Source organism: Amphiprion ocellaris, chromosome 23 (genome assembly GCF_022539595.1).
Source record: "Amphiprion ocellaris isolate individual 3 ecotype Okinawa chromosome 23, ASM2253959v1, whole genome shotgun sequence".
In the NCBI taxonomy this organism is placed as follows: Eukaryota; Metazoa; Chordata; class Actinopteri; family Pomacentridae; genus Amphiprion; species Amphiprion ocellaris.
This window is the reverse complement of record NC_072788.1, coordinates 25,281,558-25,307,229: the sequence shown is the minus strand read 5'-3', so window position 1 is coordinate 25,307,229 and position 25,672 is coordinate 25,281,558. Positions and strand designations below refer to the sequence as shown.

At 36.4% G+C, this 25,672-nt stretch overlaps 2 protein-coding genes and 1 long non-coding RNA gene across 10 annotated transcripts in view; 1 reads left to right on the top strand and 2 right to left on the bottom strand.

Moving 5' to 3' along the window:
* LOC111571347 (nephronectin) overlaps positions 1 to 2,339 on the bottom strand; it is a 33,628-nt gene extending 31,289 nt beyond the window's left edge. For all 3 annotated transcript variants that reach the window (XM_055007399.1, XM_055007401.1, XM_055007402.1), the window contains exon 1: positions 431 to 2,339. The gene's annotated coding sequence lies outside the window, so the exon portion shown is untranslated. The remainder of the gene's footprint in view (positions 1 to 430) is intronic.
* Positions 1 to 14,920, top strand: part of LOC111579687 (atrial natriuretic peptide receptor 1-like) — a 27,856-nt gene extending 12,936 nt beyond the window's left edge. Inside the window, exons 6-23 of the mRNA XM_023287063.3 lie at positions 1,368 to 1,470; positions 2,405 to 2,550; positions 3,260 to 3,332; positions 4,437 to 4,581; positions 4,666 to 4,752; positions 6,079 to 6,222; positions 6,300 to 6,421; positions 7,502 to 7,640; positions 8,071 to 8,119; positions 8,463 to 8,564; positions 8,719 to 8,838; positions 9,023 to 9,116; positions 10,948 to 11,035; positions 11,751 to 11,890; positions 13,059 to 13,211; positions 13,291 to 13,389; positions 13,773 to 13,864; positions 14,017 to 14,920. Of these exons, the coding sequence (XP_023142831.2) occupies positions 1,368 to 1,470; positions 2,405 to 2,550; positions 3,260 to 3,332; positions 4,437 to 4,581; positions 4,666 to 4,752; positions 6,079 to 6,222; positions 6,300 to 6,421; positions 7,502 to 7,640; positions 8,071 to 8,119; positions 8,463 to 8,564; positions 8,719 to 8,838; positions 9,023 to 9,116; positions 10,948 to 11,035; positions 11,751 to 11,890; positions 13,059 to 13,211; positions 13,291 to 13,389; positions 13,773 to 13,864; positions 14,017 to 14,184 (2,064 nt within the window). The 3' untranslated portion in view covers positions 14,185 to 14,920. The remainder of the gene's footprint in view (positions 1 to 1,367; positions 1,471 to 2,404; positions 2,551 to 3,259; positions 3,333 to 4,436; positions 4,582 to 4,665; positions 4,753 to 6,078; positions 6,223 to 6,299; positions 6,422 to 7,501; positions 7,641 to 8,070; positions 8,120 to 8,462; positions 8,565 to 8,718; positions 8,839 to 9,022; positions 9,117 to 10,947; positions 11,036 to 11,750; positions 11,891 to 13,058; positions 13,212 to 13,290; positions 13,390 to 13,772; positions 13,865 to 14,016) is intronic.
* LOC111579692 (uncharacterized) lies at positions 2,406 to 25,672 on the bottom strand. 6 transcript variants are annotated; one of them, XR_004848711.2, is made up of 10 exons: positions 25,517 to 25,672; positions 25,146 to 25,256; positions 19,429 to 19,550; positions 16,153 to 16,311; positions 13,028 to 14,205; positions 11,797 to 11,888; positions 9,000 to 9,109; positions 8,681 to 8,835; positions 6,279 to 6,407; positions 2,406 to 2,545 (listed from the first exon to the last, which is right to left on the bottom strand). It is a non-coding gene; the product is annotated as an uncharacterized LOC111579692 (long non-coding RNA). The 6 variants fall into 6 exon arrangements; XR_008600487.1 differs by having other exon boundaries at positions 16,266 to 16,311; XR_008600483.1 differs by having other exon boundaries at positions 13,028 to 16,311.

The following is a 25,672-nucleotide window of genomic DNA, read 5'->3' as shown; positions in this document are numbered from 1 at the left end:
ATCCCAATCATAAAATGGGTTTGGAGGAAGAACATAGATGGTAATCTGGATATACATGAGTTAGGCTTTATAACTATTATTGGTAGTATTGGTGGCAGTAATAGCAATGTGACTATTACTAGTAGTAGTGGTAGTACACACTACTGCTGCTGATACTGGCACTGCTACTACAACTTGTAATACTATTACAAATACTGATACTACTTCTATGACTCTAACAGCTGTTTATACTACTACTGCTGCTTGTACTTTTAGTATTACTACTACTGCTTGTACAACTATACTACAGCTACTATTAATCGTCTGGTATTTGCTTGTCAAGCTGCTAGCTCGCCTTAGCGTTTTGCTAGTGGCTAACTAGTTAGCTCTCATAGACTGGAAGCTCTCAACAAGATTTCATAATGAAAAAAGAGCCAAAAACTATTCTTACCTATGAAAAGTCATTCCAAGTTTGCTTGTCTCAATCGTACGACGCAGTGTGTAACTGTATGCAGCACAGTGAGCTGGCATACTTGTTGTTTCCGTTTTCACGCTGTCTACATCAACGGAATGCACTGAAACTTTTCCCCCACTAGCTTAGCCTCGCTGTAGCACGCAGCTCAAAGGGGCGTGTCCTGTCTACTCATTCATATCTATGACAACAACGGTGGCTGCACATAAGGACGCCTGACGTTGATTAGCTGCGTAAATACCATTATATACAGTCTATGGTAAATACGTATGTGAATCGCATCATTGGCTGCAGCAGCCAGTCACCGGTCACTCACTGACTCACATTGAAAAACAGCACAGAATGAACTGTTATGTGTTTATTTTATTTACAATTTAGGTTGGATTTTTTTTTTGTGCGCAGCGCAGATTTTCTGTGCGCGGAGACCGTGTCAGCAGTGCGCAATTGCGCACGCGCGCAGCTTAGAGGGAACAGTGCTCACAACGATGTTCTAACAATCAAAGTGGAAAAATGCAACTTGTCCTGAGCATAAAATAGACCAAACTTTAAAAGATCATTATTACAATACACTGCAACGGTCTCAGATGAATTAAGAAGAGTTATATAAAGCTATACGCAGACGATATACTACTTTATCTCACAGTTATCTGTTTTCAGGCTCTGTGAGGCTTCTTTGCTCTGTGCTGATTAATTAAGTTGCTGTCATTTTGTATCACATTTCAGACCACAGAAATTGACCCAAAGTGCTTTCAGACAGAGAAAAAATATTAACATTACAAAGAAACCTGATGAATCCAACTAATCTAAGGACGAATTCCACTCCAACCAATCGGCTTTGGTTACTTTGAGACTAAATTCTTACAGTTTGTTCCTTGACCTCCTCAGCACCTGATAAACCCAACGTATTGTCTTGCAGGTGGTTTTGTTCCACGCCGGTTTAACTTCGCTCATCGCTCACATACGAGTCGGTCGAATGCAGGTTGCTCTTGAGGCTAAAAGCACCGTCCTGCCGGCTGTAGGTAGGTTTGTTTCTGCTTCACCTTTACGCACGACTAAAGAAGCCAAAAGGGTCAAACGTAATGTTTAGTTTACTTCATTTATCCCCAATGAGCCCCAATGTGTTGCCCTAATTAGCTTTATTATCTTACACAATGTTATATTTATGTTTTCTCATCTTTTCTAAGCATGATAAAAAGAAATTATACTGTCTTTTTTAACAATTTACTGTCATTTCAATCTTTTATGGTCTTTTTTATACTTTTTTTGATAATTAATTTTGTCTTTTTAATGTTTCATTGCCCTTATGTAGCATTTTATGGTCTTTTTATGTAATTTAATGTGTTTTTATTGTTTTATTGTCAACAAAAGTAGTTTGAGGTTTTGTTTGTTTGCCTTCACTTATCCCTGATGAGAACCCAGTTAGTTTACATCGTCTTTTCTAAAGTATTTTATTTTTAAAGATTATTTTTAAAATGTTTTACTGTAACATTTTAGTCCTTTTAATGATTTCTTGTGTTTTTAGTTTTAGAAAGACAAACTTTTTTAGAATTTGTCTCTTTTTAATGATTCTTTGTCTTCAACAAATGATTGTTTTGCTGGCTATTATATTGCTTTATTGTCTTTTCTTCTTTGAAATGTTTTTTATTGAAAGTTCTGTTCAGCTACTTTTGATTATCTCGGACAGGACTCAAAATCGAATTAACCGGAGCTCTTCATCACCACAACAATGCACCTTTTAATATCCAGCTTTCCCTCGCTTGTGAACTACTTCACAAAATACTTAAATTCCATTTGATTTCTTGGTGCATTTAATATTATTTATTATGCTTTGTTGTTTCATCTATAAAACAAGATGACAAATGTCTTATTTTGTCCTTTTACTGTCACTTACATTGGGACAGTCGTGTAAACATGAACAAGTACCTGCCCAGTCTTTAACCTTTTCATTCTCAGTCTGCGGCGATGGCGTCTGTGAGGAGGCGGAGCTTTGTTCCACCTGTCCGGCCGACTGCGGTGAATGTCCGATGACGGCGGCCACCAAACTGGCCATCGGCCTGCCGCTCAGCCTGCTTTGCCTCTCCTTCATACTGACCGCTGTGGTGAGAACAACACAAACAAACACCAGAGTAAACATAAGAGATGGACCAAGCCTTAAACCTGCATTATCTCCACCAGCCACCAGGGGGCGACTCCTCTCACTGTATAGAAGTTGATGAGAATAGGAGCAGATTTTTCACTTGATTTGTTACCTCAGTTAACATTTGTCTAATAAGTTTATGGTCTCAACCAATAGTGTTAAGTCTAATTTAATACAGCATGATGTTTATTTTGTAAATTAAGGTCCCGTTTAAAGGAAAATAGATGATAAAGCAGTCACATCCACCCCTTTGTCATCTGATTGAAAAGCAACAAAAATTATCTCACGACATTCTCACGATCAAAGTAGAAAAATGCAACTTATCCTGAGCATAAAATAGACCAAACTTTATAAAATTATCATTACAATACACTACATCTGTCTCAAATGAATTAAGAAGAGTTATATAAAGCCATACGCAGACGATACACTACTTTATCTCACGGTTAGTTTTATTTTCAGGCTCTGTGAAACTTCTTTTCTCATCATTTTCAGTGGTAACTAACACAGCAAGCTGCTTCAGATTTGCAAATTTCAGCTTTTATCATATCACAGTTTGACAACTTCAAAGATGTCATCCTCACACCAGCAGGTGGCTGGGGTGTACATCCAGTCTTTTCATTAGAAACAACACAATACTAGAAACTACTATCATGAATCTTGTCCTGTAGTGGCTCAGATACCAGAAGGAGAAGCTGCTCTGGGACGAAAGCTGGATCATCGACTTCTCTACCATAAAACAAGGTACTTGGACTAAACCACTTCAAGCTAGTTTATCCAGTTTGGAAACTGGTGTGTAACCAGTCTAAAAGTGGGAAGCAGAGGTCTGAAATTAATATAAAAAGACTGAAAATTGCAGATACTTTTAACCAGTCGATTGGTCACCATGTGATTGATTTGCGTCTTTTTGTGTTGCTGTTTTGTGTAACTATGCGTCTTTGTGGTTGCTTTGTCTCAATTAGCATTGATTGTGGATATAGTATGTCTCTTTTCGTTGGTTTTAACCTGTTTCAGATCATTTTGTGAGTCTTTGTGGTCATTTTGCATTAATTTGCATTCTTTATTACGTCTGTTTTTATTGTTTCGTGTCTCTTTGCAGTCGTTTCACATCAAGTAGTTCTTTGTGTGTTTTAATCTCTGCTTTGAATTAGTCTGTTCACTTTGCATCACTTTATTTTTTGGTTCTGTCCGGTTCTGTGGTCCAGTTGTGTGTCTTCCTGGTCTTTTTTCATTATTTTGTGACTCTTTGCTGTCTCAGTTTTCATCAGTTTTGCTTCTGTTTTTGTTAATTTTGCATCTCTTTCTGGTGTTTTTATGTCTTTTTGGTCACTTATTTATATTCATATTGCATCTATTTGCACCTTTTTTTCATCTTAGTCATCCTTTAGTGAGTCTAAGAGGTGATTTCTATCTTATTGTTCCAGTGGAAAATGTGTCTTTTTGTGTCCATCTCATTTTATTGATTCAGTCTCTTTGCATATCTTTGCTGTCATTTTGTGGATCTTGGGATTTATTTTGTGTTCATTTCAAGTGTCATTTAGTCAATTTTAATCTCTTTATGGACTGGTTTGCATTTCCTTTTCTTATGTTTCTAGTATTTGCATCGAATTAGCATCTGTTTGTGTTTGGTTCTGTCTCTCTGTGGTCCATTTTTGTGTCTTTTTCACTATTTTGTGACTCTTTGTGGTTCTTTTGTCTCTCCTTTCATTGGTTTTGGTTCTATTTGTGTTAATTTTGCACCTCTTTCTGGTGTTTTTGTGTGAATTTGTCGCCGTTTTGTTTCTTTCGGTGTTGGTTTTCTGCAATTTTGACAACAGATTTGTCGGTCTCTGCTGGGTTTTGCTGCAGACCAGGAGGCTCATATGACCATGGGCAGCATCATGAGCATCCCGGTGGCGAACAGCGACAGTAACACCAGCTGTGTCACTGCTCTAAGCTCCTGCACCGGCCAACCAGGAACCAGGAAAACTCTGTTCACCTGCACCGGCATCTAGTAGGAATCCCTGGTTACCTGTTTAAACCTCATAATGTAGCTGAAGAAGTTTCTTTAACATGTTTTAAACTCTCTCCTCTGCAGCGACGGCCGGACAGTTGCCATCAAGAGGATTCAGACTAAGACTTTCTCTCTGTCCAAAACCATCCGACAGGAAGTCAAACAAGTCAGGTGACACGACACAGTTAACCGGGAATATCATTTTCGATTAACTCTGAACTCTGAGCAGAAGTTTCTGTCTGTTTTTAATGTTCCTGTCTCATTTTTCCTCACTGTGGCTCATTGTTCCGGTCTAAAACAACTTGAAATTTGTTGAATGCGACAAAAACTTTTTTGAAATGACCACAAGTTTGTCTAATGTGGTAAAAAGTTGAAAATGTGTTGAACGTGACAAAAATTGTACAATATAACTTCAGTTCAGTATTTTTTTGTCTTTTAGGTAAACTCTGATTTACTTTAATCTTCATCATTTGCCGGCATTCAGTCACAAATACAAATGAGAAGAAATCAGAAATATAAAAATATAAAAAAAGTGATGACAAAATGAGTCCAACATAACAAAAATGTGAAAACACTAACTTGAAATTTGTTGAATGTGACAAAAACTTGTTTGAAATTTCCAAAAATTTGCCAAACGTGACAAAAAATTGTACAAAATAACTTGAAATGAGTTGAATGTAACAAAAACTTGTCTGAAATGAGTTAAAATTTGTCTAAATTGACAAAATTTTGCACAAAATAACTTGAAATTTGTTCCTGTTAAATCATTTCAGCATTTGTTTGCCTTTTAGGTAAACTCTAATTTACTTTAATCTTGCTGTTATCATTTGCCATTTCTCAACAATCACCACAAGTTTGAAAAAAAATAGCACATGAAGAAATTAGAAATGTCAAAAATATAAAGAAGTGATGATAAAATTGTCTAAAATGACTGAAAATTTGTGAAACGTAACAAAAAGTTGCCTAAAATAACTTGAAATTTGTTGAATGTGACAAAAACTTGTTTGAAATGACCAAAAATTTTTCAAACGTGGTAAAAACGTGCACAAAATAACTTGAAATTTGTTGAATGTGACAAAAAATTTGAACAAAGTAACTTCATTTTAGCATTTGTTTGTCTTTTAGGCAAACTCTAATTTACTTTAATCTTTATCATTTGGTGATATTCAGTCATAACCACAAACTAGATGAAATTAGAAATAGAAAAAATAGAAAAAAGTCATGACAAAACTGTCTAATATTACTCAAAATTAGTCCAACATAATGAGAACTTCTCTAAACGAAATATATAAATATAAATATAAATAAATGATGACATCACTTTTTTGGTACCGAGGACTCAGTGGTTTATTGTACTTTAAAGTCGTATTTAGTTAAGCTGATCAATTGATTATCAGAACGGTTTAATAACTGATTGATTGATTATCAGAATGGTTTAATAACTGATTGATTGATTATCAGAACGGTTTGATAACTGATCGATTGTTCTGCCTCCAGGGAGCTTGACCATCCCAACCTGTGCAAGTTCATTGGCGGTTGTGTCGAGGTGCCTGATGTCGCCATAGTAACGGAGTACTGCCCGAAGGGAAGCCTTAACGACGTCCTGCTTAACGAGGAGATTCCTCTGAACTGGGGCTTCAGGTTGTATAGAGGCGCTTAATTAAGGTTTAATTAGACGTGTGGTTCATTAAAACTACCATTGATGGTGTTTTTCACAGGTTTTCCTTCGCCACCGACATCGCCAGAGGGATGTCGTACCTCCACCAGCACCGGCTCTGTCACGGCCGACTCAAGTCTCTGAACTGTGTCTTAGACGACCGCTGGGTCTGTAAAATAACAGGTAAAGTATTTATAATAACAGGTAAAGTATTTATAATAACAGGTAAAGTATTTAAACTAACAGGTGAAGTATTTATACTAACAGGTAAAGTAGTTAAACTAACAGGTGGAGTATTTATACTAACAGGTAAAGTATTTAAACTAACAGGTGGAGTATTTATACAACAGGTAAAGTATTTAAACTAACAGGTAAAGTATTTATAATAACAGGTAAAGTATTTATAATAACAGGTAAAGTATTTAAACTGACAGTTAAAGTATTTATAATAACAGGTAAAGTATTTATACTAACAGGTAAAGTATTTAAACTGACAGTTAAAGTATTTATAATAACAGGTAAAGTATTTATAATAACAGGTAAAGTATTTAAACTAACAGGTATAGTATTTAAACTAACAGGTAAAGTATTTAAACTAACAGGTGGAGTATTTATACTAACAGGTAAAGTATTTAAACTAACAGTTAAAGTATTTATAATAACAGGCAAAGTATTTAAACTAACAGGTAAAGTATTTAAAATAACAGGTAAAGTATTTAAACTAACAGTTAAAGTATTTAAAATAACAGGTAAAGTATTTAAAATAACAGGTAAAGTATTCATACTAACAGGTAAAGTATTTAAACTAACAGGTAAAGTATTTAAACTAACAGGTAAAGTATTTAAACTAACAGTTAAAGTATTTAAAATAACAGGTAAAGTATTTATAATAACAGGTAAAGTATAACAACCGGTAAATTATTTATAATAACAGGTAAAGTATTCATACTAACAGGTAAAGTATTTAAACTAACAGGTAAAGTATTTAAACTAACAGGTAAAGTATTTAAAATAACAGGTAAATTATTTATAATAACAGGTAAAGTATTTAAAATAACAGGTAGAGTATTTACTAACAGGTAAAGTATTTACTAACAGATATGTGAAGTATTTATAGCAAACTCACAACAAATCTACATAAAATTCTGTCATTTAATATGTTCTTATCACAAAAATACCGACAACAGCTGCGTTAGGTAAAGACAAAACACATTGTGATGTTTAGAAGCATAATTTTTTGACTGACGTGATCTGTCCAATCAGATTATGGGCTGAGGATGTACCGCAGGGACGATGGGGCGGAGCCTCTATCCACCTATCAGCAGAGGCTCCTGGAGGTTTACATGCCACCTGAGTTTCAGAACTCCAACATGGAGCCGACGCTGGCTGGAGACGTGTTCAGGTGAAGCCAGATGTTTTTACTTAGAGGGTCTCGAAACAGCATTCAGTCATAAATATTTACTATTTACTAGGATTGTTGGATAAGGCCACCAAGACACCTATGACTCCTCTGAAGGAGTTACAAGAAAGAGACTAGTGAGAGAGGCCACCAAGACACCTCCAACTCTGTTGGAAAAAGCTCCAATTAAATCTGGACTAGAGTTCACCAGAAGACATGTGGAGACTGAAGACACCTGGAAGAAAGTTCTTTGGTCTCAGGAGACCAGAATGGACCTTTGTGTTCATCAGACTAGATGATATGTTTGATGGACACCAAACACTGCATACCGTGGAGCACGGTGGTGGCAGCATCATGATGTGGGGATGCTTCTGAAAGGCTTGTAAACACACACAGTTCAACTGATAACCTCAAAAGTATATTTGTTTTTCAGTTATTCCATCATCCTGCTGGAGATAGCAACTCGCAGCAACCCAGTCCCAGTAAGTTCTACACACTCATGATAACAAACTCCCAACTGCTTTCACCATTTAGAGTTACAAGTTAAAAAGTCAATATTTGGCTTTCTGGTTCTTTTAGCGTGGCATTGCAAACTTTAAAAAGTCCATGCCAAAGGGAATTCTTCCCACCCACAAGAAACTCTGCTCATTAACTGCCTGATCACACCATAACTACCATGAAGCATGGTGGTGGCAGTATCATGACGTGAAGCACGGTGGTGGCAGCATCATGCCACCACCATGAAGCATGATGGAGTTTGTTTAAATAATGTTTTGTTTTCAACATGAAAGTCCAAATAACTGAATGTAATTCTGTCCCCTGCAGGTGGAGGAGTCCAACCTGGAGTGTTCCTGGTGTCCTCCTCTACCTGAGCTGATCTCCAGTAAAGCCGACAGCACCTGTCCCTGTCCCTCTGACTATGTGGAGGTCTGTAGACGCTGAAATCCTCAATGTTAGGTTAACTTGATTTTAAAAGTGCTATTCAAATAATGTTCTAAAAATACGTTTGTTCATCCACTCATGGTTTCTGCAGAACTTCTTACCGTTGCTGCTGTGTTTTGTCCTGTTTGTGTTTCCGTAGCTGATCCGGCGATGTCGCTCTCATAACCCCGCCCACCGGCCCACATTTGAACAAATCAGGAAGTTTGTTCACCGGATCAACCCGATCAAAGTCAGCCCGGTGGACATGATGATGAATCTGGTAGAGACAGGACACCTCAGATTAATATGAATTAGAAATCACATGTGAAACTTAGATTAGCAGATGATGCATTCGACAATTGTCAGAAAGTGAAAAATCTGATAATTCTTTCTGATTTTTTACAGTCATTTTGATATTTTTATTAAAGTGCGTTTACGTACAGTATGGACTGTCTCGGTTTCAGATGGAGAAGTACAGTAAACATCTGGAGGTGCTGGTGGCCGAACGGACTCAGGATCTGACGCATGAAAAGCAGAAAACTGACCGGCTGCTGTACAGTACGACACAAAAACACGCAAACACTTGGTCATTCTAATGATTTGGTTGCTGATCAATTCAGATCGGATGCAGGGAATAAAACTAATCCAAGTTTCTGCACTGACTCCTGCTGTGTTTTCCATTTTTATACACATTCAGAGAAAAGATTCGTCTCTATGCAGATGATGTGATTCTCTTTATCTGTAACGACCAAATTACCATCCTTCATTTACTCCAAACAAAATCAAATGAAAAAAACAAATTTACTGTCTTTTTTTAGACATCATACCAGTTACTCATATTCAAACAAGAGACTGGAACCAAATTCGAAAAAGTCTCTTCATACAAACACCTCGTAAACATGAGAATATATGCAGTCTTTTTCAATATTAGCTGTCATTTCTAGGAAAAACAGATATTAAATGTTGTTTTGATGTTTTTTAAAAAAATATATTTCACTATAAAATGCTGGCAGCAGAGATGTTTTTTTATAATTGTGTCGAGGAGCTACTGTAAACTTATAGATATTAACATATTTATATGATTTAAACCACAGTAAAGAGTGCAGAGATGGATCTAGAGCAGGATGTAAATCTGACGTAACTTTTAAATGATTTTTCTCGCCAATATTTTGTCACAGAGTCAATCACGTGGTATCATTAGGAAGGCCAAGTGTTTATCAAAAATGGTTCAAAAATACAAAAAAATGTTCTAAAAACGCAAACTTTCTCCACTGTTACTTATTGATAAAAATGACTTAGAGTGAGTCTAAAATTACTAAAATGTGTTCTACATTATAATTTTTCCTAAATTACAATTTTTTTTTCAAAATGAGTCAAAATTTGCTGAAAAATTTTCCAAAATTACTCTAAAATCATCACAAATGACTCAAAACTTCTCCAAAATAACTCAAAAGTGACTCAAATTTGCTCTAAATGACTAAATGCAAAATTATTCAAAATTGATGCAAAAATACTTGAAATTGACCAAAAGGACTCAGTTTGTTTGAAAAAAGGAGTCTAAGAGCTTTAAAAATTACAGTCTAAAATTCTGAAAAATGGTTCCCCAAATTAATCACAAATGGTTTTAAAATACTAAAACATCCTACATAACTCAAACTTTCTCCACTATTTCTTATTTTTGACCAAAATTACTTAGAATTGGTCTAAAATTACTAAAGCATGTTATAAATAAATCATATTTTTTTCCAAAAATAATAAAAAAAAATTGCTCAAAAATGACTAAAACTTGTTCTAAATGACTCAGTTTGCCCAAAATAATTTGAAATTGATCTACCTGATCATTCAAAACTCCTAAAACCATTTTTCTAAACGTGTCCAAAAGGAGTCAAGAATTACTCCAAATGTTTGAAAAATTGTTCAAAATAACTCAGAATTTGTCCAAAACGATGCATGATTTGACCAGACATTGATAATATGTCTGAAATGGCTGAAATTTGCTCAAAATATTTGAAACTTGGTTCAAAATACTCAAGAATGGAACAAAAAGACCAAAATTTGTCCTAAAAGATTTGAAATTTATCCGCTATTACTTAACTTAGACCAAAACGACTTTGAATTTGACTAGAATACTAAATTTTGTTTAAAACGACTAAATTGTGTTCTGAGTTCCTCACAGTTTCATTTGACATGTGACAAACTTTGCTGCCATAAATACTAAAAGAAGTGAAGTGAGAAGCAGGGATGTGAATTTGGACACAAAGTCAGGCACTAAGGGTTACTAACATGCATCAATTCATTTTCCAGATTTGCTGAGCTCTACGCTGCTCTCTCTTTAAAGAAAACATGATGGATGAGTTAAATCTCAGCGTTTTTCATGTTTGTGCTGCAGGTATGCTTCCTAAGCAGGTGGCCGACGACCTCCGTCAGGGGAAACCGATGCAGGCTCAGAGCTACGTCAGCGCCACCGTCTTCTTCAGGTAGAATTAAAAACCCGCTGATATGCAGATCAGCTGGGAGATTTCCCCTCTGAACTAACCCTCACCCACCTCAGAGCCTCTCAGATGTACCTTCCTGCAGCAGAAGCAGCTCGGACAGCGAGGTGCACTGCAAAAACTCTAAATCTTACCAAGTCTATTTGTCTTATTTTTAGTCAAAATGTCTCATCCCACTCGATTTAAGATAAATTCACTTAACAAGAGATATTTCAACAGATGGAGGGACTTGTTTTAAGTCAATGCATCTGAAATATCTTGTTAAGTCAAACAATCTGGAAATTATCTTGTTTTGAGTTGAATTTTACAAGAAAAATCAAAATAAGTTGAATACATCTCAAATTAGGAGGTTACATGAAAGCAATTTATAATCTATTTTTGAGTGAAAAATTGCTATTTTTTTTTAGCATGTATGGCTTATTTTAAGACACCAAAGCTTGACAATCCTGGTAAAACAGAGCTTAAAATAAGTTTTCCCAGCTAATTTTAAGATCTCAATATTCTAAATATCATATTTTATTTTTAAGAAATCTGACCAAGCCATTTTTCACTTGTTCTACTGGCAGATTTTTTCATTTATTTCAAGGTAAAAGTTCCTTGTAATAAATTTTTTTTCTTGTTTTGAGAGGAGCGTTTTTTCCAGTGTAAAGGTGAATTTCGGTGATAATTTCGGTAATAATCAGCGTGTCTTTGCGTGCAGCGACATCGTGGGCTTCACCCAGCTGTCTAGCAGCAGCACTCCTTACCAGGTGGTCGACTTCCTCAACAAGCTCTACACCACGTTCGACGACATCATCGACAACTACGACGTCTACAAGGTGGAAACCATCGGAGACGCCTGTGAGAAAAACACACAGTGAACGTTAGCGGCTCAGCTAACACTGTTTTCACAGAAAGGAGACATCAAAACAGACATTTTGGTGCCAGTAGCCCAGAAAATAATCACCAACAACTGTGTGTAATTAATCCTGTAGAGACCAGAGGAGGCGTCGCTCAGACTACAGTTCATTAAAGCAGAGAGCATTGTGGGAGTTTAGCTAACGGGCACCATGACAAAGACTAATGAAGAGGTTAATGGATACCAGCCAGAGTTCTTGTTTTGAACGTAACTTGAAATGTAACACAACAGCTTGAATTAAAACGAATACATCAGGACTGGTAATGAGTTTATTTAGTGTGATTGATTGATTAGGATGCTATCTGTTCAGAAAATGATTTAAATTTCGCATCTGAACCACAAACAAAACACAAAGTGATTGCAAAGAGACACAAAATGACCACAGAAAGACAAAAAGCCTGCAAAAAGTCATAAAATAACAACAAAAATAACACAAAATTGCCACAGATACACAAAATATCTGTGTTTTGTAGACATGGTGGTCTCTGGGGTTCTAGTTTAACCTATTGTTGTGTTGTTGTTGTGTTGTGTAGACATGGTGGTCTCCGGGGTTCTAGTTAAACCTACTGTTGTGTTGTTGTTGTGTTGTTGTGTAGACATGGTGGTCTCCGGGGTTCTAGTTAAACCTACTGTTGTGTTGTTGTTGTTGTGTTGTTGTGTTGTGTAGACATGGTGGTCTCTGGGGTTCTAGTTAAACCTACTGTTGTGTTGTTGTGTAGACATGGTGGTCTCTGGGGTTCTAGTTAAACCTACTGTTGTGTTGTTGTTGTGTTGTGTTGTGTAGACATGGTGGTCTCGGGGGTTCTAGTTAAACCTACTGTTGTGTTGTTGTTGTGTTGTTGTGTTGTGTAGACATGGTCGTCTCTGGGGTTCTAGTTAAACCTACTGTTGTGTTGTTGTTGTGTTGTGTTGTGTAGACATGGTGGTCTCCGGGGTTCTAGTTAAACCTACTGTTGTGTTGTTATTGTTGTGTTGTGTTGTGTAGACATGGTGGTCTCTGGGGTTCTAGTTAAACCTACTGTTGTGTTGTTGTGTTGTTGTATAGACATGGTGGTCTCGGGGGTTCTAGTTAAACCTACTGTTGTGTTGTTGTTGTGTTGTGTTGTGTAGACATGGTGGTCTCCGGGGTTCCGCGGGTCAACGGGATCCTTCATGCCTCCCAGATCGCCAGCATGGCTCTGGACCTGGTGGGCGTCTGCAGAACCTTCCGGATCCCCCACAAACCCAACACTCAGCTGCAGATCCGGGCCGGGATCCACTCTGGTAACCCAAGGTTCCACCAGAACCCGACATTCTGCTTGATGTGAGGAAGCAGGTTCTGAGGGTTCTGCTGTGTCTGCAGGTCCAGTTGTGGCTGGAGTGGTAGGAACCAAGATGCCTCGGTACTGTCTGTTTGGAGACACGGTGAACACGGCGTCTAGGATGGAGTCCAACAGCGTCGGTACCAGAACCAGACCCAGACCCAGAACCAGCAGACATGTTGACAGGAAATGAACCGAGGAGGAGTCTAAAGGGACTCGAAACTGATCCAAAATAACCGAAAATGTCTTAATTAACTCAGAATTTGTCCAAAATGATTTAAAGTTTGCTCAAAATCTTTGAAACTTGGTTCAAAATATATCAAGAATAGAACAAAAAACCAAAACATGTCTGAAATGTCGAGAAACTTCTCCTAAATGACTCTCAGTTTGTCCACTATGACTGAACTTTGACCAAGACGACTGTAAATTTGTCTAGAATACTAAATCGTGTTTGGAGTTCCTCATAGTTTTCTGGTTTCACTGGTTCTACTGGTTTCACTGGTTCTACTGGTTCTGTTTGCAGCTCTGAAGATCCAGTGCAGCTGCAGCACCTTCTACCTGCTGGAGGAGATCGGAGGATACGTGCTGGAGTGTAGAGGAACGCTGCAGGTCAAGGTCAGACTCCCAGTCCAACCAGTCGGAGCCTCCCAGTAACTCCCAGTAACTCCCAGTCCTTCTAGTCCTTCCAGTCCTCCCAGTGCTCCCAGTAATTCCCAGTAACTCCCAGTAACTCACAGTAACTCCCAGTAACTCCTGGTCTCCTGCAGGGTAAAGGCGACATGGTGACCTACTGGCTGGAGGGGACGAAGACGTCTCTGGCCTCCAGGGAGACGACCAGACCCGTCGCCATGGAAACGGAGGCGGAGAAGGAGGCGGAGCTCCAGCCGTCGGTGCCTGGTTTCCTTGGCGACGACCTGCTGCTGGACCAATCCTGATCCAGAACGTCGTCACATGACCTCCAGAGAAACAGAAGAAAGAACGTTTCCGGCAGATTCTCAGAGAAACTCAGTTTAACCGAAACGTTTCCGGTTTAACGTCAGAAATGATCCTGCTGGAGTCAAACGAAACGACTCAAAACAAAGAAAACATCTTTCAAAATGTCAAGTAGAAAACTGTCCAAAATTAATCTTAAAAAACAACTTGTCCAAAAATTACTGCAAATTGTCAACATGTAAAAAAAAACAAAATCACAAAAATATACATTAAATATTCGACGAAATGACACAAAATAACTCACATATAAATAGTTAAAAATGTAGAAAATTTGTCCAAAATCGATATTTTTTAACTTTTTGATTTATTTCAGACATACTAGAATACAATAAAGGCTAAAAAAAAAGAGAAAATAAATCACAACAAATAAAAAAAAGGCAAAAAGGAGGAAAAAAATCTCACAGTAATAACTCCAAAAAGTGTCTAAAAAATGTAAATGAGTCGAAACCACATAAACATGAAGACAAATCTGTTAAATGACTGAAATAATCTAAAACATGAAACCAAACAAAGTAGATGAACATGATCGGTGTGAAGTCAAGAGTTTCTAACGTTGATTATAATAAATCACAAAGTTGCCGTTTGGTGTTTTCAGGTTTTTGTCTTTCATGTGAAGTTTTGTGACGTTTTTATCTCCAGTCTGTTGACGACCAATAAATAAAATCTGTGTTTATTGAGCCTCATTTTATCTTTATTCAAGTATAAACTCACTGCAGAGTTTCTGACGGCTGGGATGTGATGTTTAGTTTCAGTAAAGGATCCAGTTAAAGGAACGTTTCCTTTAAAAACCTGATGAAAAATCTTCACATTTTTAATTTATTCGTCTACTGGACATATTGATTTGTCTGATAAATAATCAAACAAATTCAAGTCCTTCTGAACAGGTTTTTATCACGTTGGACAAATATTTATTCATTTTGGGAACATTATTCTGACATTAAACACATTTTCAGTCATTGTGGTTCAGTTTTCGTCACAATACACACATTTTTGATCATTTTGTGTCAGAAAGAAAATTAGTGTCATTCTGGGCACATTTTTCTCACGATAAACTGATTTTTAGCCAATTTGAAACCAGATTTTTGTCACTTTGGACAAATTTGGGTAACTTTTGGACGACTTTTTGTTCACACATTTGGAGTCATTTTGGAACAGATTTATGTGACAATAGACAATTTTTGGACAAATCTTTTGTCATGTTGGACTAATTTTTGTAAATTTGGACAATCCTTTGTCATGTCAGAAGAAAATGTAGTCATTTTGGACCATTTCTTTCTCACAAACACATTTTCAGTCATTTCGGATCAGTTTCTGTCACAGAGAAATTTTTGTCATTTCACACACATTTAGAGTCACTTTGGGACATTTTTCAGAGATTAAACACCTTCCAAGTATCTTCAGGCAGATTTTTGTCTCTTTGGATACATTTTTTGTCACAAAAACTTTTTTTTGTCTTGTTTCACACACATTTGGAGGCATTTTGACCTCTTTTTTCTCACAAACACATTTTCAGTCAATTTAGACTCGTTTTCGTCACAATACACAAATTTTGCACAACTTTTTTTCATGTCAGAAGAAACTATGAGATTTTTTTTCACATTAAACAGATGTTGAGTTGAGTTGTAGACCATTTTTGTACATATAGATGCGTTTTTGTAATTTTAAACCCATTGTGAGTCAGTCTGGGCCCATTTTTCACACATTAAACACATTTTGGAACAGATTTAGTTTCATCAGACAAACTAAGAATCTTTCTCTGAGTTCTCTCTCCTTCATGATGTTCTGGTTCTACAGAGCTGCAGGACTTCAGATTAAAAACGAACCAGGAGCAGATAAAAAGTCACAAACTGCTGCTTTAAAACCAGAGGCTTAAATTAAATGATCGTTATTTAAATATTGTGATACTTTACTTGTTTTATTCACTCTGCTGGTGAAACATCTCTGATTATCTGCTGGATTCTTCATTATTCATGGGTTTGCTGTATAAATATTCATGCTGAGCAGATGGACGACGTTTGTTGACCTGTTTACAGCTGAGACGGCCGCCGTGGCAACGGCTGGATGAGGAGCTGAGAGACGATGGGATGGAAGCAGATTTAGAGGATAAGTCCTGGTGGTGGTTTAAAACCTCACAGACGCTCCAATAAAAGCGGAACTTCACAGATTAAAGGAAATCAAACACATTTTTCAGATGAGAAAGTGATCAGAAACATCTCAGGTAATAAAATTTAGTTTGTTTTTTTTATAACTTTGGACCCTAAAAATGATAAATTACCTCCTGAAAATGACAAAGAAGCAGCTGAACTCAACGCTGCTGCAGTTTAACTGAGACAGAAAAGACATTCACAGGTTCATACTTTAGATCTGGGCTCCACTACAACATGTTTTATGGCTTTAATGTTCAAAATCAACCAGCTGCTGCCATTAATTAGAAGATTTGTCCATTCAGGAACATTTTAGTGACGTCAGAAACACATTCATGAACCAAACCCAAAGACAAATCACACAAGAAGCAGATTTTAATACAAACTTCAAATAATTCTGGACACGTTTTGGTCCCATCAGGACAAATGTGAGCCATTTGGGACCAAATCACACACATTTAGAGTCATTTTGGGCACATTTTGTCTTGTATTAAACACATTTGGAGGCATTTTGAACCAGATTTAGTCACAATAGACATGATTTTGTTATTTCACAACCATTCACAGTCATTTTGGGCCCATTTTTTCTCACATTAGATCCATTTGGGATAGAACCACTATGTGCTGTCGTTTTGAACCAGTGTTTGAAACTAAAAAAAAACGTTCTACGTGACAAAAATTTGTTCAAAATGATTCCAAATTTGTCCAAAGAGACTAAAGCCTGCCTGAAGTGGCTCAGAAACACTCAATGTCACAAAAACTGAAACAAAATGACTCAAAATGTGTTTAATGGAAGAAAAACTTGGTCAGAATGAATAAAAATTTGTCAACAATGTGACAAAAATCTGTTCAGAATGACTTGAAATGTGTCAAGTGTGACAAAAAAATGGTCCACAGTTTATCCAAATTTGTCCAACGTGACCAAAAAAAATGGCCCAAAATGCTTCGAAATGTGTGTGACATGACAAAAACATGTCTAATGTGAGGTAAAACATGGTTCAAAATGACATAAAATTTCTTCTGACATGACAAAAAGTTGTCCAGATTTACCCAGATTAGTCCAACAGGACAAAGGATTTGTCCAAAATTGATCAATTGAGACTAAATCTGGTCCAGACTGACTGAAAATGTGTTTGTGAGAAAAATGTGCCAAAAACAGATTTTTTTCTGACAAACAGTTGTGCAAATTGATCCAAAACTTGTCCAAAATTTGTCTATAGTGACAAAAAATGGTCCAAAATGATTTAAAAAAAAACAACTTGTTTTATGTGACAAATATTTGTCCAAAGAGACAAAAGCTTCACTGAATTGGACCAAAAAGTGTTTAATGTGAGAAAATTGGTTCAAAAAGACTCAAAATGTGTTTAATGTCAGAAAAATCTGGTCCAAAATGTACCCAAATGTGTTCACCGTGACAAAAAAACTGGTCCAAATTTTATGTATTGTGACTAAATGTTGTTTTAAAATGACTCTGAATGGGTGTGAAATGACAACAAACATGTCTAATATGAGGTAAAAAAAAATTCAAAATCACTAAATTTTCTTCTAACATGACAAAAAGTTCTCTAAATTTACCCAAATTTGTCCAACGTGATATTAAAAATGTGGCCAAAATGCCCCCAATGTGTGTGAAATGACAAAAACCTGTCTAATGTGACAGAAACTGGTTCAGAATGGATTTTTGACCAGACAAGTTGTCCAGATTGACCTAAATTAGACCAGCGTAACAAAAATTTGTTCCAAATCTGTCTATTGTCACCAAAAAATGTCCAAATTTTACCCAGACTTTCTCAATGTGACCAAAAATGCTCAAAATGCCTCCAAATGTCTTTAATGTGAGAAAAACGTGCCCAAATATCTCTAAATGTGTGTGAAATCACAAAAAACATATGCAATGTGTGAAAAAGTACAAAATTTTCTTCTGACGTGAGAAAAACTTGTCCAAAATTTGTCTAATGTCATAAAAAATGGTCCAAAATGGCTCCAAATTGTTTGAAATTACAAAAACATGTCTAATGTGACAGAAACTGCTCTGAAATAGATTCCTTCTGACAAAAGGTTGTCCAAATTTACCTAAATTACACCAAAGTGACCAAAAAACTGTCCAAAATTTGTCTCTTGTAACAAAAGATGGTCCAAATTTTACCCAAATTTGTCCAACGTGACCAAAAAAAGGTCCAAAATGGCTAAATTTTCTTCTAACATTAGAAAAAGTTCTCCAAATGTACTCAAATTTGTTCAACATGACAAAAATTGTCCTAAAATGCCTCTAAATGTGTGTGAAATTACAAAAACATGTCTAATGTGACAGAAACTGCTCCGAAATGGATTCCTTCTGACAAAAAGTTGTCCAAATTTACCTAAATTAGACTAATGTGAAAAAAATTGCCCAAAATCAGTCTATTGTCATGAAAAAATGGTCCTAAATTGACCCAAATCTGTCCAAAGAGACGAAGTCCTGCCTGAAGCAGCTCAAATAGTCTTTAATGTGACAAAATTTGGTCCAAAATGACTCACGTGCTGTTTCCATAAAAAACCTGTTCCAAAATTGACACAAATTTTCCCGTGACAAAAAAATGGTCCAAAATGACTCAATATTTGTTCGAAATTACTCTTATTTACTTAAACATGTTTAATGTGAGGAAAACCTGGTCCAAAATTTGTATATTGTGACAAAATTTGGTTTCAAATGGATTTTTTTCTGAAAATATTTTTCCAAATTTACCTAAATTAGACCGTGACAAAAATTTGTCCATTTGTCTAGTGTCACAAAAAATGGTCCAAAATGAGGCTAAATTTGTCTAAAGGGACAAAAACGTTCCTGAACTCAAATTGTGACATTTTAGACACATTTCCACATTTTTAAACCTTCCATCTTCTAAACACGATATTATTTTTCTTCTACGATCATTTGAAACAAACATCTTTAATCTCTCAGGACTGAAAGAGGTTTTTATTTCCAGCTGAGGAACAAACAGCAGCAGCCTGGCGAGCTGGTTTTTAATTACAGATGAGGATGTTTGAAGTGTTTCTGCTACTCACCGACTTCATTTCCATTTCTGAGGACTCCTGGAACAAAGCGGCAGCAGCAGAGCTTTTAGTTACCGAATACATCAGAGGACGACCACAAAGAGCTCAGAGTTCCATTAAAACCCAACGGAGAGCTGGAAAACAGATCGTCAACACAATTACAAATCTGAAAATAAATCTGTAACTCAAAGAGGAGAGAAGCAGTGGCTCCATCCACACTAGATTTATACAATTTTCTTCCGTTCAGGGCTGAAAAAATGTCCGTCGAGATTTACTGAAGGATTCAAAAACATTCTGAGGAAAAGAAAAGCAGAGAGTCGGCACATCTGAGAGGCTGAAATCTGAAAAACTGCAGCAATTATACTAATAAAAACCAAAATAATGGAATAATTATCAGAACCAGAGATGTAGAATCACAGGACTTCAGTGTGATTCACATAAATAAAGACGTTTCCGACATTAACTGGATCAGAAAAGATTCACCAGAACAAAGGAAATTCAAGTTTTACACCGTGAAATAAACTAAATATTCAGTCGTCGTGTTTTTACAGCAGGAAGAGTTCAGAAGATTTAATAACTAAATCTGGAACCGGCTTTTCTAGAGGGTTGGTTCAGGTTGATCTCATTAAATATCCGATTTTTTACAAGAAAACTGCAGCACGATTCTGAAAGCTGTTGAAGCTCGATTACAGCTAAACTGCAACTCGCTCACAGCTCGATCACAGATCACTTGCAGCTAAATTGTTGCTCGATTTCAGCAAAAATGTGGCTCGATTGCAGCTATCTTGTAGCTGAATTACAGCTTGATTGCAGCTATCTTGTAACTAAATTACGGCTTGATTGCAGCTATCTTGTAGCTAAATTACGGCTTGATTGCAGCTATCTTGTAGCTAAATTACGGCTTGATTGCAGCTATCTTGTAGCTAAATTACGGCTTGATTGCAGCTATCTTGTAGCTAAATTACGGCTTGATTGCAGCTATCTTGTAGCTAAATTACGGCTCGATTGCAGCTATCTTGTAGCTAAATTACGGCTCGATTGCAGCTATCTTGTAGCTAAATTACGGCTCGATTGCAGCTATCTTGTAGCTGAATTACGGCTTGATTGCAGCTATCTTGTAGCTAAATTACGGCTCGATTGCAGCTATCTTGTAGCTGAATTACGGCTTGATTGCAGCTATCTTGTAGCTGAATTACGGCTTGACTGCAGCTATCTTGTAGCTAAATTACGGCTTGATTGCAGCTATCTTGTAGCTGAATTACGGCTTGACTGCAGCTATCTTGTAGCTAAATTACGGCTCGATTGCAGCTATCTTGTAGCTAAATTACGGCTCGATTGCAGCCATCTTGTAGCTAAATTACGGCTCGATTGCAGCTATCTTGTAGCTAAATTACGGCTTGATTGCAGCTATCCTGCGGCTCACTTGCAGCTTGATTGCAGTCATCTTGTAGCTCACTCACAGCTATCTTGCAGCTCAATTGTGGCTTGATTGCAGCTATCTTGCAGTTATTTTGCAGCTCTGGAATCCAGCAGCTCCCTGTAGATTTAACCTGTTAAGCAACTGAGAACTCTAAAGCCTGTTTACATCTAAAAGTGCTGAAGAAAAGTGTGAAAGTTTTATGGCGTTATCACATAGCAGTTTTCATGACATTAGTGACTTAAAGGCCAAAATTCTCCACCAAGATTAAAAGACAAGTTAGCGACACCATTGAAAGACCAGAAACTGCAAAAAATGAAATTATTATTATCCAAAATTAGGATGTTTTACCAAAAAGTGGGACCAAAAGCAACAAGAAACAAGACAAAATGACATAAACAAGACACCAAACGACAAAAATTTGATTAAAAATGACTAAACTGAGAGACAAAACAACAAAAAACAAGACAAAATTGCAAAAAAATACAAACCAGACAGAAAACAAGAAAAAAAGACACAAAATGACACAAACAAGTCACAAAATTACAAAAAAATTTAAAATTATCAAGAAAATAGACACACAAATAACCCAAATGCCTCACAAAATGAAATATAGACACAAAACACAAAAACAAAACAAAATGACAAATTAAAACAAGACAAAATGACAAACCAGACAAAAAAGACACAAAATTATCAAATTAATATACAAAACAACAAAAAACAAGACAGTGACACAAATGAAACACAGAAAGACACGAAAGTTACAAAAAACAACAAAAGTGAAAAACAAAATGACCAAAAACGACACAAGTGGGACACAAAACAACAAAATATAGACACAAAATGACCAAACTGAGAAACGAAACAACAAAAAACTACACAAAATGACAAAAAACTACAAACCAGACAGAAAACAAGAAAAAAAGACACAAAATGACAAAAAATATTAAAACTATCAAGAAAATAGACAGAAATGACCCAAATGTCTCACAAATTGAAAAATTTAGACACAAAACAACAAAAAACAAAACAAAGTGACGAAACAAAATCACTTAAATGTATTTAGTATGCCTTGTAAACTGCTTGAAAAAATAAAATAAGAAGCATTTAATGTTGATAAAACTCATGATTTTTTTCTCTGTTCTTCCTCCAGAACAACATTGCTGATTAATTTCACATCTAATTATTAAATACAGTAGAAAATAAATCTGGTTTCAGCTCCAGAGAGTCTTAATTGAGTCTTTAAACGTCCGTTAGAGGCAATAGAAACACTAAAATCAGCTTTTATCAAAACCAACACAAAGAAAATAATCAGAAAATAAATAAACGTGGATCGTTCCAGTGTTCGTCTCGTTTTGTCGTCCAAACAGTCTTTTCTGTCCATTAACAACCCATCTGTTCCCTTTCACTGGTCCGGTTCTGTCCTTTAGGTCCGGTTAATAATAATAATAATACCTTTAATTTATAATGCACTTTACATATAAAATCTCAAAGTGCTACAATGCATTTAAAAGAAACACTTTAGAAATGGTAAATATGTTAGAGCTTAAATAAGAACGTCTTCAGCCCTTTCTTAAATGACTCCAGGAACTGTGGGGCCCTCAGGGGTGGTGGTAATGTGTTCCACAGTTCAGGAGCAGCTGTCTGGAATGCTCTATCACCCATTGTTCTCAGGTTGGATCTTGGAGTGCACAGAAGGTTGGTATTAGTGGATCGAAGTTGTCTGGAGATGGTGCGAAGGGTTAGGAGTTCTGAAAGGTAGTCCGGGGCATGTCCATGAATGCACTGGTAGGCAAGCAAACTTTAGGTCCGGTTCTGTCCTTCAGGTCCGGTTCTGTCCTTCAGGTCCGGTTCTGTCCTTTAGGTCCAGTTCTGTCCTTCAGGTCCGGTTCTACCCGTCAGGTCCAGTTCTACCCGTCAGGTCCAGTTATGTCCTTTAGGTCCGGTTCTGTCCTTTAGGTCCAGTTCTGTCCTTCAGGTCCAGTTCTGTCCTTCAGGTCCGGTTCTACCCGTCAGGTCCGGTTCTGTCCTTCAGGTCTGGTTCTGTCCTTTAGGTCCAGTTCTGTCCTTCAGGTCCGGTTCTACCCGTCAGGTCCGGTTCTGTCCTTCAGGTCCGGTTCTGTCCTTTAGGTCCGGTTCTGTCCTTTAGGTCCAGTTCTGTCCTTCAGGTCCGGTTCTACCCGTCAGGTCCGGTTCTGTCCTTCAGGTCCGGTTCTGTCCTTCAGGTCCGGTTCTGTCCTTTAGGTCCAGTTCTGTCCTTCAGGTCCGGTTCTACCCGTCAGGTCCGGTTCTGTCCTTTAGGTCCGGTTCTGTCCTTTAGGTCCGGTTCTGTCTTGGGACTACAGCAGTCATTATTATTATTATTAACTATTGTGATTATTTGGTTTATAAAGTGTCAGAAAACAGTGAAAACATCAGAATTTTGCTCAACTTTTGTTCAATTTATGAGAAAATCTGAACAAAGAAGTTTAAAAGAACAAATCGATGTTCTGAGTAATTATTTCTGTCTCCTAAAACAGGATTTTAAATAAAAATGTGTCAAACTACCAACACGTCCGACTGGGAACGTTTAATGACTGAGTTTAGTCCAGTGAGGCTGCAGCGTCCTCTGGTGGACGAACGCAGACACGACGTTTGATTCTGGTTTTAAGCTCATTTTACATTTTTACGCATCAAAAACTCAGAAATAGGAACACAAAGAGAATAGAAAACAGCTTCAAATACCACAAACAACAAGATTCACCGTCTTCCAACACAAATAAACCAGACAGAAGACGAAAAGAATAGAAACAAAATGACAAAAATGACCGAACTGAGGCATTAAAACCACAAAAAACAAGACAAAATGACAAAAAAACATTAAATTGAGACACAAAACAACATAAATTAATCATAAATTGTCAAAAAATGACCAAACTGTGACAAAAAACAAAGAAAACGAGACAGAAATTGACAAAACAATGACAACTGAGACATAAAATGAGAAAAGAATATTAGATTAAAACATAAAACTATTAAAAAAAACAAGACAAAATGACACAAAGGAGTCACAATATAAGAAAAAAATAAAATTAAGACAAAAAACAAAAAAACAAGACAAACTGACACAAAATGACACAAACTGAGACCCAAAGCAACAAAAATTAATCACAAAATGGGAAAAAAATGACCAAACTGAGACACAAAATAGCAAAAATTAAGACAAAATGGCAAAAAAATATTAAATTTAGATGCAAAACAACAGAAAACAAGACAAACTGACACAAACTGAGAAATAAAACAACAAAAATGAGACAGAAATTGACAAAAAAATTATGCAACTGAGGCATAAAATGAAAAAAGACACAAAATGACAAAAAAATATCAAACTGTGACACAAAATAGCAAAAAATAAGACAAAATGACACAAATGAGGTACAGAATGACAAAAAATATTAAATTAAGACACAAAACAACAGAAAACAATAGAAAACATCGCAAAATGACACAAACTGAAACACAAAGCAACAAAAATTAATCAAAAAATGGCCCAAAAATGACAACTGAGAAATAAAACAACAAAAAACAACACAAAATGATGCAATTGAGGCAAAAAAACAACAAAAAATTAAGACACAAAACAATAAAAATGACACAACTGAGACATAGAATGAGAAAAATGAGACACAAAATGACAAAAAATCTTAAATTAAGACAAAAAATATAACAAAACAAGACAAAATGACACAAACTGAGTCACAAAACCACAAAAATGACCAAACTGAAACACAAAATAACAAAAAACAAGACAAAATGACACAAATGAGGCACAAAATGAAAAAAAAAATGAAATTATTAAATTAAGACTCAAAACAAAAAGCAGGACAAATTGACATAAATGACACAAACTGAGGACACAAAACGGCAAAAAAGACAAAAGCTGACACAAAATAGACAAAAAAGGGATAAAATGACACAAATGAGGAACAAAATGACAAAAAAACTTAAATTAAGACACAAACCAACAAAAAAAATTATCACAAAATGACAAAAAAGTGACAACTGAGAAAAATGAGACACAAAACAACAAAAAAACAAGACAAATGACCAAAAATGACAAAAATTGGACACAAAACTAAAAAAGAATCCAAATCTGTGGCTCCTTTCATGTTTCCTGCTGCATTTTTTATACGTTTTAAGACTTTCAAAGTGTTTTTAAAGCCAGCAGGACTGAAGAGAAGAATTATTATTTATTACTATAGATAATAACCGGTTTAAACCCTGACATAGATAAAGGTTTGCGTTGTTGTTGTAGTTTTCAGTAACTGACCCGTCAGTCCTGCCTCAGCACGGACGTTCTTTCCTCCAGCAGCCAACGAGCTGCGATCCTGCTGCCGTAGATCACGTATGACCAGGAGAGGAGCACCACGCCTAGCAGCACCTGGAGGAGAGAGTTAACACAGGTCACCTATGACCAGTGAACATAGATCCAGAGCCAAACTGACCTGAAATTTGCATAAAATGTCACGAAACTTTCACTAAATCATCTAAAATGATCTGAATATTGTCTAAAATTCATTGAAAACTTACACGAATTGACTTGAACGGAAGCTAGCTGGATGCTAACAGCTAGCAGCTAGTTTAGCATCAGCAGCTAACTTTAACGATCAACTAATAAACTAAAACGGAATTAAAACGCACCGCGGAATAGATTCTGTCCAGAGTCCGTCTGCTGAAAGTCTCCATCTTCTCTTTAAACCTTTAAATCCACATTTAATCCTCAAACTGACGCTAAAGCTCCGCTCCGGCTTGTTTACGCAGCGGCTCTTCTTCTTCCTCTACTTCCGGTTAGTGGCG